This window comes from Apteryx rowi, unplaced genomic scaffold, assembly GCF_003343035.1.
Source record: "Apteryx rowi isolate R43461 unplaced genomic scaffold, aptRow1 scaffold_62, whole genome shotgun sequence".
In the NCBI taxonomy this organism is placed as follows: Eukaryota; Metazoa; Chordata; class Aves; order Apterygiformes; family Apterygidae; genus Apteryx; species Apteryx rowi.
Window position 1 is genome coordinate 1,093,032 of NW_020450894.1, and position 13,318 is coordinate 1,106,349.

Below are 13,318 nucleotides of genomic sequence, written 5' to 3' on the forward strand. Positions count from 1 at the left end.
TTATCCTTCTAATGTTGTCAGGAGAGAATTAGGCTTCTCTTTTTGTTGTTTGTTTAGAACATGTTCCATGGCAGATTTTCCTTTAATCATTGGAAATATCTATCTGTATCTCTGCATCTCTGCGCTGTGGTGATAAGTGGAACACTGAAAACGTGCACAGAACAGATGAGATGCATTTGGCCTCAAGGAGCTACAAATAATTGTTACAGTATTCCTTTGTTTGGTAGGCAGATGTTATTTGGTATCCCAGCAGAAAGTATATTTCCAGGAAGGGCTGAATAAAGGTCAAAGGGGAAGTCAGGTGAATTAGAAATAAGGACTCCCACCTATCAGGATTCTTATGGGAAAAGAAGGACAAAAGAGATGTTGAAAACTAAGGTTGTGAGGTTGGACAACATGAAGATGGCAGGTATCCCCAGGGTAAGGGGAGCTATTTGCAAGCATGTTTACCCACTGATGGTGCCAGTCCCAGGCTTCAGGAAAATTATGTGCAAGTACTTTTACTTACTGCCTGCATATCATCTTGGCCCAGAGAGGGGTGAGGGGAAGAGCTGTGATCCTGCAACCACTTTAGCTGACAGTTGTCTCCTCAGCCTCAACTTTGCTGCCATTTGACCAGTTTCTTCACTTAGCACCTGTCCGGGGAGAGAGACAGAACAAGGTTCTGGAAGATGTCTGGAAATGAAGTTGGGAGTTTGGGGTATTTAAATGTTTGGGCAAGGTTTGCAGAGGGGTTAGCAAAATAGTCCCAGGAGCCAGACTTATATAAACAAACTGTCTTTCATATGACTAAAGCATATTCAGGACACGTTCCTGCCTGGGATCAGATCCCTGGCTACTTTTTATATCCATATGGCATATCTATGCGGAGTGCCAGGACTACAGCATTCCTGGAAGGCCAAAGCTTAAGTGCTAGATTTAATTTCTGAGCAATGTGGAGACATTTTGCATGGACACAGCCTGTTCTAAGGCACATTTTGGAATTCCAGAATGAGTTAAATTGTCTGTGTATATATAACCAGAGTGAGTAGAGAATTAGGGACAGAGACACAAATGGAAAACAGCATCTCCAGAATGAGAATTTTTGGTTAAAGTCTCAGGGAGAGTGAAATCAGCTTGTTCAGAGCCTTCTGACCTGGACAGACTTAAGGCCAGATTCTCAGCTGGTGTAGAAAAGTGTAGCTTTCAGCCAAAGCAGCCGTATCAGCATTTAATACCAATGAACTTGGCCCCTGCCAGGTTTTTCAATTGAAAGTGTGTTACATTTAGGAAAGTACCTCCTGGTTTTCTTACTCATAGATTTTTTTGTCTCCAAGAAAAATAGGAGTGACAGTGAAGTATATGCTTTAGTGTAACCAGTACCCAAATGTTCAGAATCTGCAACTGAGGCTAAAATGAAACTGTGCAAAGAATGCAGTCTCACCCATATTTATGCAAATATTGCCCTATTGGGCAATAGCTGTGGTATGGGGGTGAAAAATAAGGAATAACTTGAAACTCACTATTGGTGACATCCTAACAATGTTAGCTTTTTCTAGGTCAGAATACAGAAATAATATTGTCATTGATAGATCAATCAAAATTTACTGCCTGATCCCATCCTATTGATACCAATGGTATCTTTGCATTAGCTTCATTAAGTTGGATCAGCTCCTGAATTTGCTACAAGACTTCCTTCTGTTACTTTCTGTGGGGCTAGACATTTCTCTTTGACCTGTGAGACTAATATTTTTTATTGCGTTGATTGCTCGGTGAAGAGAGATTAGAGCTACCTGTGTCTGTGAGAAGTAGATCCTTCAACAATATGAGAGTTTATAAATCTCACTTTAAAAAAGACTGGTAACACTGATACAGTAACATACTTTTAGTGCGGTGAAGGAGCCCTACAGTTTGGAATTACTCTGACAGAAAAGCCTTTTTGTAATACCAGAACAGCAGAGAGAGCTTTTCTAGTACAGGAGATGCAACATTTTTATTGGTGGAAGAAAAATCTGAAGAATCCTGTGTGGTATGGGCTGAGTTTTCCTTTACCTAATGAAAAACGCAGATGTTAAGTGGGATGTTTCTGAGCTCACCAACTGATGCAGCCAGCGCTCCAGCACTTTGCTCATTCTTGCTCGCGTGTGTTTTGCCCTGTTGACGGGTGTAGCTTGCTATAACCTTTTTAAAATCGATGGTCATCTAAAAATGGTGAGGTCCCGCTTTCTCAGGAGCTGCCAGGGAGCTCCCACAAGGTGGGCTCTGGGGGACCTGCTGCCGAGCCTTGTCCGAGGGGGCCACCTGCTGGGCCCCAATCCCAGCAGCCGGGGGCAAAAGTGCTGAGGAGGGACCGTGGGTAGCTTCAACAGGGACTGTCTTCGGAGAAATGGTTAGTGTTTTTCAGGGCCCAAATTTTTCATTAAAACTGTCAGCTTGTCAAAACCAAGGCTTTTTGCAAGATACATGGAGATTTTACAGTAACGACTCCGACATGGTGAAATCTAGGGAAGTTTCAAAATTGCAGAGGGGTCTGTTTTGACTTTTTTTTTAAGGGAGGAAAGTATTTTTAAGGGGAAGACTTCTATTTTCTGGTTCTTTTTTTTTCCTTTCATAATGTAAGAAAACAGTAGGAAACATAAATTTTAAAATGGTGAAAATAAAAAGGGAACATTTTGACTGAACGAAACCATTCTTACCTTGTTTCTGATGTCCACAAAGTTTTCCATTTGACTTTTTGTCCTGTAGAAAGTAGGAAAAAATATACATATACAAACCATTAAATGGACAGGAAATGATTTCATGACCCTGTTTATCAGCAGTAGATTATTAGAGTCTCAGTTCAACATCCTTTACAAAGAGATTCTGTAGGCCAAAGAGAGGCACTGCTGTGCTGTAAAGTAATGCCCTGAATGTTATTTATTCTGGAAAGAAGACTTTGGGTCTAACTGTTATCCGTAAAGGACTTAGGAGGGTAAAAACAGAGCACAGGCATGACAATTTTCTTATAAATATATTCCTCAAAGTTTTTCTACCAAAATGCTCTAGTTAGAAAGTCAAGCAGATAGACAGACAGGCCGACAGTGCATTTGCAGTCGCAATAATCAGAGCAAATATCAACAATTGGCCACTTGGTTAAGTACTCCCCAGCCTGCACCTTCACATGGTACAGTGGTTTAAATATAAATCTTCCCTTGATTAAATATTTCTGAAGCTAAGGAGCGGAGGAAAATAAAGCAGCAACTTAAATATAGAACAGACAGGCACAAGTGCATCTCAGGATGACTAAATTGTGGAAAAGAGGGAGGGAGGGAGGGAGGGAGAGAACACGCATGCTCCTGTGGCACCACGCACACGTCTGGGCCGGTGGTGCCTGCAGCAGGGGGATCCTTCCACATGCTGCCAAGGGCAGCATGGCTGAGCCTGGCCAGGTGGAGGGGTGGAAAGGATGCTAGTGGAGGCAACTGTTGTCTGTATGACTCTCCGTCCCAAGCAACAGGTGCAACAACCAAGAAAAACTTGACTGTTTTCTTGAAATAAAACAATGATGGCCTTGAGGTAGGTGGTTTTGAGGTGGGAAAGGACAGTGCTTCTGCCCCAAAGAGGCAAGAGATCCTCTCACTTCCCTGCTGTCTGCTCTATCTCTGCTGGCATCTTAAATATCACCCCTCCAGCTTGGCTCCTCACGGGATCCTCACAGTAATCGCTGTCTTTCTGGGCAAGAAAGACTGACTGTAGCTGTCACATGGGCGTACTGAGTAACTGCCTCATTGGCCATCTTCACTGGCGCAAAATTCTTACCTTTTTTTTTTTAAGATGATAAAATATACAGTGAAGTCTCTGTGTGAGTCTTACTCTTTTTTAGAGCGTGAGCTGATGCAAGTAGTTATTCACCTTATTCACGTCGTGTTGCAGTGGCGGTGGAAGCTATGTCAGAGGACATTCCTCTTATACGAGGAAATCGCTGGCAGGCGCAAACCAGGTGTTTTGCTAGAGGTCTGCCCATTTGCAGATATGTGTTTGGGGGAGGGGGATAAAAATACCATTTATAATTCTCCTTTGACATCTAGCCTATTGTGGCAATGTTATGCTGTACATAGTACAGTCACTGTGCATAGCAATGCATTGACTAACCACAGTCAGCTGATAAAAAGGGTAAGATTGCTGTCCTCCATCTCCCAAAGACACACCAGCATACAACTAATACTTAAAATAACAGAGGTAGACAGTAGCTCTGTCAGCAAACCTTCAGCAGCAGGACCTTTACAACCTGCTAAGCGGGACCTTTACAACCTGCTAAGCGGTCATCTGTGTGTGACTCAAACCTCTACAGCATGGGCTGTATAGCCTAATAAAGTGGCCTTGGTGTAGTATTTGATGAATTTTTATTCCCATCACAAACACTGCAATTCTGCAGAATTCACAAAGAAGGGTGAGCTCTGGGTAGAGGTTGACCTGAAGGGAGAGGGATATGTTCTCAACCCTGAGCTACGCACGGCATAAGGTTTCAGTGTGAAGAGATAGATTGCAGTTGTAGTGTGAGTTTTTGTTGGCTGACTCTATACTTTCTCAGAATAGGTGGTTTATTCTGAAGCAACAAACTCAAAAGTGTGCATGTTGTGGAGTTTTCAGAGACCTGGAACATAATTCTTGTGATGAGCTGTGATGCTAACATACTGTGGTGTGGGTGCACACCGGTTGAAAGGCCCGTTTGTGGAATAGCTGCCATCTTTCTCCAAACTAGGAGGCTGACATAGTGACCTTGAGCATTGAAAGCTTGTGTTGCTGCAGCTTCAGCCACCTGTAAAATGTTTGTATCTCTGTGGGTGAAGCACACACTAAGAACTGTGTCCACTTGACTTCGTTTGTTTTTTATGGGCCTCTGGTGGAACTTAGGATATTCAGGGAAAAAAGGTCCTGTTCATGAAATGCTGTCATACAGCAAGCTTGAGGGCTGGGCCTTCAGCAAGTAGAAATTATCTCCTCTTAAGTTGCTTTGTTTTACAAGTGCTGTTGTCCCTCTCCTTGTCCTTGGTTATACAGATGGTTTCAAAGTTGTTTCAACAATTAATTCTAAGCATCTTCTTTTCTTTATTTCTTTCATTGTGCTTCTCGATGTCTGTCCTCCACACCTTCCCCTTAATAGTACCTGGATGCCCACCCTAGTTTCTTGCCTTGTGCCTGTGCACAAAGTATCTTCCCTTTCCTCCCGCAGATTTCCCTTGGAAATCTTGCCTTGCTGTGGGGAATGGGAACCCACGTCTTTCTCTCACCTGCACTCTCATGAGGCCAATAAAAGTCTGTCTCTGAGAGCTGCTTGTGGGTGTTCAAGGGCGTGGCTGTGCTCCTTGTCGCCACGTTGGACAGACATGAATTGTTTTGTGTCTGAGTTTGAGAACAAGCTCTCCAGGACAGGGTGGGAATGGGCTACAGCTCATAAATAAAGAATAAGCTTACAAAGCAGTGCTTATTTTTCCAGCTGCTGTTCTGAAAGGGAGGACACAGCTCCAGCCGCTAAGGGTTAAAAAGCCTTCCTGACTTACTGCTTTTCAGTTTCCGCAGATGAATTTGATGCCACTTTGGCAATCTTCCCCCTTCTCTCCCCTGGAGAATTAAGATACACCTACCGTCATAACGCAGGCAGGCACACAAGCTGACCAGGAGTGCATGCCCACTCTCAACACTACTAAATCATGTCTGCTGCTGCTACTGAGCTTGCAGGAGGGAAAGCAGTTACCAGGGTTATGGTAGGCTTAATAGGACGGGGGCAAGACTTTTAATAGTATTTTTCTGTGTAAGCACAAACATCCCCAAAAGCTGTGGCTGAGGTACAGGAATACAGTAAGCTTGCTGAGTAGGCAAGTGCAGCGTCAACAGGTGAAAGCTCTCAGTCCTGATAGTTTGTGAGCGGGGAAGTCCATAACGTCAGCCTGGACGCCACACAGATAACTTGCTTTACTGTAAGGCAGAGAGAGCAGCTGAGGCATCGGAGGGAGCTGGAATGAGGACAGTTGCTGGCTAGCTAGAAAGCATTGAGAAGGGAGAATGCTAGCTCTTCTGGGTTGAATTTTCAAAAGCCCCCATTTCAGCACAACGTGTAACTTTAAGCCTATGAATCAACTGATTTTCAGCATGAGTTGGGCCTTTGATGCTTTTGAAATACCCACCCTTAATCTCTCAGGCAAGCTGTGGTACAGCAGGTGCCTAGCTCTAAGCACGTGAATAGTTCCAATTGACTTCTCTGTGTTCTCTAACATTAACTGCAGTTGTTACCTTTCCTAAAGAAAAAAAAAAATCCATCTGCTTTCAATGAGACTGCTCATGCGCTTGAAATGATGCAGCCTGCTGAATCAAGAGGCTAATCATTTAGGCCCTAATCCTGCAAATATTTACCCACGTGCTTTAGCTCTGTTACTGGGAATAGTCCAGCTGACTTCAGTGGAACAACACTTATTAGTAGTGCTAAACTCTTGTATAAGGGCTAGCAGCACCACAGCTCTGGTCCTTCTCAGTTTCCCATCTATAAAATGAGTTTAATATCCTGCCTGGATCCCTTTTTCCTGAAGGGTTTGGGGTTTGAGTCATTTATTTGTTTAACCTAACAAATTTGTTTGATTTTCTTTTTGTAACCAATGAGCTATATAACATTTTGAATAAGACTCCCCATGATCCCTGCTTTGACAATCCCTCAACCAAATTGGTGAAAAATGTGCGCATTCTAAAACAATAAGAAGTAGCTGAGATCTCGCAGAAAAATAACCGTCCAGCCTTACAGCTCAGCTTTCCTATGTCAAGTATCAGCCAAGAGCAAGTATTTCCAGTTCCACAGCTAAGCCCCTTATGTAAGGGGCTGTAAAAGAAACAGCTAGATCTTATCAGTTGTCAAAAAACTGTTTAGTGACTTTAATTTTCTTTATAAAATGTAATATCTGTCAGAGGTAAAGAATATATATCTCCTCCCAACTTAGCAGTCAAGGGTAGTTGCAAAGGGCAAGTAGTGTGGATATTCATAGATGTGTGATTACAGGCATTTCTGTTGAAGGAGAGAGGAACACTGATGCAATATTAGTCATTTTTATTGGCTTAATATTCTTTTTTTTATCACCATATCCAAACTGCTACATCTTTCTTCAAATAGATTGTCCATCTAAGATACGCTATTGTTCTTTTCATTTCTAATCCAGTGCTCTCTGCCTCCTTGTGGAAAGCCACAATAGAGAGTTTTGCCACCATTTGCCCTTTCCCCAACCGAAAGATCCCTGCTCCTGCAAGGATTGCATTCAGCTTCCAGACTCCTGTGCAATAACTTTGTCCCTAACAGCTTCCGCTCCTTCTCTGTCTTCTCTGTTTCAAGTGGCAATGCTTTAGGACAAGAGGGGCCTCTCAGTGTGTGTTTTTCACAGTGCCTAGAACAACAAGACCTTGTATCCTCTTTGGGGCACCCAGGATCCTGTGATGTTAGCCCAGGAGAAGTCTGGCTGGTGAGAACTTGTTTGTGAATGCAGCACCCTGATGCATTATTTAGTGGAAAAGATAGCTTTTCAGTCACAAGTCCTGGGAGTGAGCTGATGCGTTGCAGCTTGTGAATGCTGGGGGAGAAGCTTGTGCACAGACACGCTGAAGTGAACCCACCCGTGCTCCTTTTAGCGCTGTGAGAAGTAAATAAGGAAAAAAGTGTCCTTGAAAGCAAACTGCTCTTGGTGCATGCTCCACTTGCTTCCTTTCCCTGGGTAAGAAGCATTGCTGCAAGCAGACAACAAACTGCCCTGCCACAGGCCAAGAGCAGAATAACCAGCTCGTCTCTGGACTGGACATGCCAGAGAGAGAGAACAGAGATGAGACCCCATGGGAAAGGGAGCTCCCTCTTTTTAAAGTGTGCACTTGAGAAGTTAAAAGAGGTATTCCTTTTTCTCCTTGGCATTTCTGCTTCTGTTGGGGCTGTTTCTACCATTAAGCCTAATTACTTAGCTTTTTATGTGCTATCCATTTCTTTTCATCATTTTAAAAACTTCAGTTGCCATAACAACATAATGCAATCAGTGAAACATAGCAGCTATTTTCTGTAGTCAAGGTCTGTGCACTGTTAAGGATGTGAGCCATTTAAGCAAATCTTCACCATCCCCCTTCCTCCCTCCTCTTTTTTGCCCTCTCTTTTTCTCTCTAAACAAGCTCATAACAGGAAGGAGAAACCATCAGGAATAATTAGACACAATAGCGGAGCAAATCCCAATTGTGCTCCTGCAGTCTAGTCTAATGAACTTCTAGCACTAATCTTGGAAGTGTTGATGTTCCTTTTTAATCACTTCTTTGATGTCATAGATAGATTAGCTACAGCAGGACCTTGATAATTCACACTAGAGTCGGGAGACCCATTGCTTATTCAGAGGAAGGAAAGAAAACCAAAATATTCTATATGGCAATATATACTTTGCTCATTTTTTCTTCATTCATTCCTCAGGTTCAAACATTTCCTGAAAATATATGCCCATTGTATATTAGTAAATAGAATGGAGTATATTTTGTAAATTCATGGGATTTAATCATGAAAATTCGTAACATCTATTATTAAATCATTGCTGGAAGGCTGGTAGAAACCGCCACATTTTTGTGTGGGTGGTGAGACTTGCAACAAAGCATAGTATAACTGCTGGGCCTCTACTGCACACATATATAAAAAGCAGTCTGAAAATAAATCTGGCAGTCTGGTTCAGTGCTATTCTAAGCAGTGTGAATGTAAGATCTATCCACAATGTCTTACTCAGTCCTTGACCTCCATGAAAGCTTTCCTGGAATAGCAACGAGTGAGTTTTGAAGCCTAGGATTTGGCTTAAACAGCCTTTATCTGGCAAAGGACTTAAGGCTACGCTCTACCTTTAGTCGGTCAGGAACAGAGTCTTCTGGTGGCTTCTGAAATGGTCATTGCCCATTCACTCTTTCCTGTTGTATGGTTGTGTTTCAGCACGTTGTCCAAGCAAAGGAAGAACGTCATCAGCTGTGTCACTGTGCATGATTCCCCCTACTCCGATTCCTCCAGCAACAACAGCCCTTACGCAGTGCAGCATCGCGCAGGGCAGAACAATGGGAACACCTACGACACCAAAGGGGTTCCAGAGACTCACTGCAGTGGGAACCCCCGAACGATCATCGTGCCACCACTGAAAACCCAGGCCAGTGAGGTGTTGGTAGAGTGCGATAGCCTGGCGCCAGGTAAATTGCACCTCTTCCGTCAAGAAAATTAGTAAGAAATAAATGATTTATCTTGGAAGAATCTCATTGTTCGGTTTCATTTTGTTTGTTTGCTTGTTTTGTTTTCTAAAGAAACCGTGCTCCTGTCCTTCTCTCAAGTGACACATCTGTTCTTGGGAGCCATATTGCATTATTAATGTACTCTGGTACACTCAGGAGTCACGGGGACAAGTGTCATTCCCAGTTACTTCTGTAATAATCCAAGAACAGAATGAAGCCTCTAGTTCAGCATTTGACATAAAAGGCTCCCAAATGCAAGTGTGAACCTTTCCTGCCGTGCCTTTCCGTAGGTTTACTTTAATATGGGTAAAAGATTGAAAACACATGTGCGTTTTCATCCAAACCTTTTTTTCGTTTCTGGGGAGAACATTTCCCCTGGATCTTCATTATTGGACAGATGAGGTTTGCTCATCCGGAGCCTTTGCAATTATAGGTAGTATTATATGTTGAAAAGGGGCTTATATGGTAAAAGTTTGGCCTGACACAATTAGCTTTGAGCTACTTGGCAGTACTTTCGTTTGACGCAGTCTTGGTGAACACGAAGGCTCGGGGGTGAGCTCCTCACTAGTGCCTCCTCCCTCCCTCCCTACTCACGGTGAGGTCAGCTGAGCCAGGGCCTTTTTGTGCTGTGCACACTATGCTTCCTGCCTCTCTTTGGGATTTGTACCTGCATCTTACAGTTCTCCTGGCAGAACAGTTTCTGATGCTTCTGAAGGATCTGTAAAGCCTTCTCCAGGCCCAGTTTGGGGTCCAGATATCGGGTTTGTGTGGCTGCCTCTAGGATAACAGGCTGGCCCATGTTTATGAGACACTGTTGTGGTATTCTGTTAATTAAGAGAGACCATTTTCTTATCCTACTTCTGTTGAATGTCTCCTCCCAAAAGGCACGCTGGAGGAGATTCTGTGAGGAAAAGGTAGGGTGATCAATTAAAGAATGTGATGTAAGCTACAAATGTGTTTCCTTTCCTGGCACAGTCACCACCAGTCACCACTCATCCTCCTACAAGTCCAAGTCCTCCAGCACCGTGACCTCCACCAGCGGTCACTCTTCAGGGAGCTCGTCTGGAGCCGTTGCCTATAGGCAGCAGCGACCAGGAGCACATTTCCAGCAGCAGCAGCCTCTTAATCTAAGCCAGGTAAGTAAACCTAGATAGAGAGATTTTGACAGTACATCATCAAGACATAACCCACTGCTACACCAGTGTGGGCTGTCCTGTTCCAGCCTAATAATAGTTGGGCCCTGTGTTGAGTTTGATCAGCTTGTTTTGACTTTACTGCAAATCTTGATCCTCTAGCTCAAGCAGGAGAGGCAGTGCTGATCCCACCCCTGAGTGGGCTGGCAGTACACTTAAAGTGTATTTTGAAGTCAGACGATCCAACAGCATGAGTGGGAATAATGCAAAAGATGCTGTGGCTCAGATACAAGGGAGTGAAACAGAACCGTGTAGGAAGGTCTGAATTCTCCCTAGTTATAGATGACTGTGGGGAGAGTATCTTTAAAGTGAAGGGAGTGCATCAGTCTGGCTGCAAGATTGGGAGAGGTCCCCAGTCAGATGTGACAAGGAAAAGCTGAGCCTCTATACATATACATGACCTGTTGTCAGGTAATGAGTTTGATCTATTCCATGATAAATCTGTGCTGAGATCTAGGCAAATCCCACTACTTGACAGCATGCAGTTCTCAAGATGTTTCACAGTCTGTGATTGAAACACCCAGGGGCTCCCTAGGAGCTTCAGTAAATAACATCCTTTTCACGTACTGCACCTGGGGCCCATCTCTCTCTGAGGTGAGGTAATGGGAGTAAGGAAGTTACAGCAAAGCTATCAACATTTCAGCAGAAGAAAGTCTGGAAAGCTCAGAGAACAATGTGGGTTTGAATTCAGAGCTGAATGTAAGCAGAACTGGTTAAAAAAATAAAAAATTTTGGTGGGGGGGGCAGGGAGGGGTTGCCCCTTGTTCCTCAAAATGCAGTTGAAATGGAAAAAATTTAAACTCATTTGAAATAAAAATGAGTGAAAATGGAGGAAGCAGGTGAGATGCTGTTTCTAACAGTGAGGGAGGAGTTTGGCTCCTGCATTTTAGACCACAGTGACAGCACAGGGAGTACTTAGGAGGAGGATGAAAAGGTTTGGAAAAATAGAAGGAAATAATATGGAACATTATCCTTCTTGTCTTCTAATTCCTGTTTTATTGATTATTTAATACTCTGACTACACCATAGTTATAAATGACCAGGAAAACTCTTTGACACTATTGTGCAATGCAAAAAAAAGAACCCAACAGCGTAGAAAATCTCTGAAAAAGAACATCATTCCTCTCCTGCTGCAAGAAGTTGCCTGTGCTCAAGTAGTTAGAGCTGATTACATGAGGGTACCAAGCACCTTCAGGATCTGATCAGACTGAGGTTTTTGTCTTTAAAAAATAACAAAGTCATTTTACTAACCAAGGAAATGATAAAAGCAAAGACCAAAACTGAACAAAAATACATTGCTGGTTCCAGGAACAATTAGTTAACTTCATTCCCTTGAACTCTGAGTGCAGCATATTTCCTCAGCAGTGAGTTCTCTAACAAAAGCTGTGTGTTCTCTTGAGTACCTGGATTTGCAGAAGACGTTCTCGGGACCCGGGCATCTGCGGTTGGGTCTTCATGGTAGTAGCTATGTCAGCAGATCATGGCTCAAAGTGGGGGACTCTGCTGTCCTCCTGGGGGCCATTTTGGTGAATGTGTGAAACTACAGGGCCATCCTAAGCCTGGCAGGGACCCTCTGCCATCCCCTCTTTCCAAGGGAAGATTGTGGTGATGCTGAGAATGTCAGGAGGAGTGCAGGGAAGTTTTCTGAGGCCACCTTGGTTTCGGAGGGAGGCTCCCAGGCACCACCAAAGATGTAAAGAGCCGTCTCTTGTCTTGTAACTGCCTTTGACTGTTGCTGTCTTTATCCAGGCCCAGCAGCACATCACGACTGATCGCACAGGGAGTCACCGGAGACAGCAAGCCTACATCACTCCAACGATAGCTCAGGCCCCGTACTCTTTCCCGCACAATAGTCCCAGCCATGGTACAGTTCATCCTCACTTGGCCGCAGCTGCCGCTGCTCACCTGCCCACCCAACCCCACCTCTACACATACACCGCCCCCGCTGCACTGGGCTCCACAGGCACCGTTGCTCACCTGGTGGCCTCCCAAGGGTCTGCGCGGCATGCTGTGCAGCACACCACCTACCCCGCCAGCATCGTCCACCAGGTCCCTGTCAGTATGGGCCCGCGCGTTTTGCCCTCACCCACCATCCACCCGAGTCAATACCAGGCTCAGTTTGCCCATCAGACCTATATCAGTGCTTCTCCAGCCTCCACAGTCTACACTGGATACCCACTGAGCCCCACCAAGGTCAACCAGTACCCTTACATCTAAACACTGGAATAAGGAGCAAGAGACACACCCGTCATGAGGGAGTGAGGCGGCTGCTTTTGTACTGAAGAACATGACAAACTAACAATGCAATGGGAGGCTCACGTGAAACTTGAACGAAGGAGACTTTAAGGAAGAAACGAGAAAGAGGAAAGAAGGGGGAGAACCAATTCTACACTTTTTATTTAAAAAAAAAAAGAAAATGGAAAAAAAGAACAGAAAAAAAAAAAACCACAAAAACCAACCATTCTGCACCAAACTAGAGAGAGAGAGAAGCAGAAGGACCCTCCAGTGGGGTCCTGTGTTTTGAAGAACTTCACCAATAGACTTTTAAAGATTATTTTCATCCAATAGTGAGCTACATTTAGAAATTTGTTGTCCAGAACACCTAAAATGAAATCCATTAGGTTTTTAATCCAATAGGTATATGGATTAGGGATTTATCCAGAATTTCAAAGGGTTTATGCCCCATCTTTGCAGTGGTCTCTGTATCTCAAAACATACATGAGATTTTGGGTCTTTTATGGAAACAGAAAGTGGGTAAGGGAGGCTGGTGGAGGAGAGGAAGATGTTGTCCCAGTGCTCTAAATTCTGGTCTAATGCTAATACACCTAACCATACGTGGGCAAAACAGAACATACAGCACTGGTCAAGATCAGAAGCAATGGGGTTGTTTTCCCTTTCTTTGA

The 13,318-nt window shown here is 43.9% G+C and overlaps 1 protein-coding gene across 2 annotated transcripts in view; it reads left to right on the forward strand.

Moving 5' to 3' along the window:
- The window catches only part of HIPK2 (homeodomain interacting protein kinase 2), a 101,876-nt gene extending 89,032 nt beyond the window's left edge, over positions 1–12,844 (forward strand). For both annotated transcript variants that reach the window (XM_026083946.1, XM_026083947.1), the window contains exons 13-15: positions 8,936–9,183; positions 10,198–10,358; positions 12,165–12,844. In XM_026083946.1, coding sequence (XP_025939731.1) covers positions 8,936–9,183; positions 10,198–10,358; positions 12,165–12,632 — 877 coding nt within the window. In that variant the 3' untranslated portion in view covers positions 12,633–12,844. The remainder of the gene's footprint in view (positions 1–8,935; positions 9,184–10,197; positions 10,359–12,164) is intronic.
- The last annotated feature ends 474 nt before the right edge of the window (positions 12,845–13,318 follow it).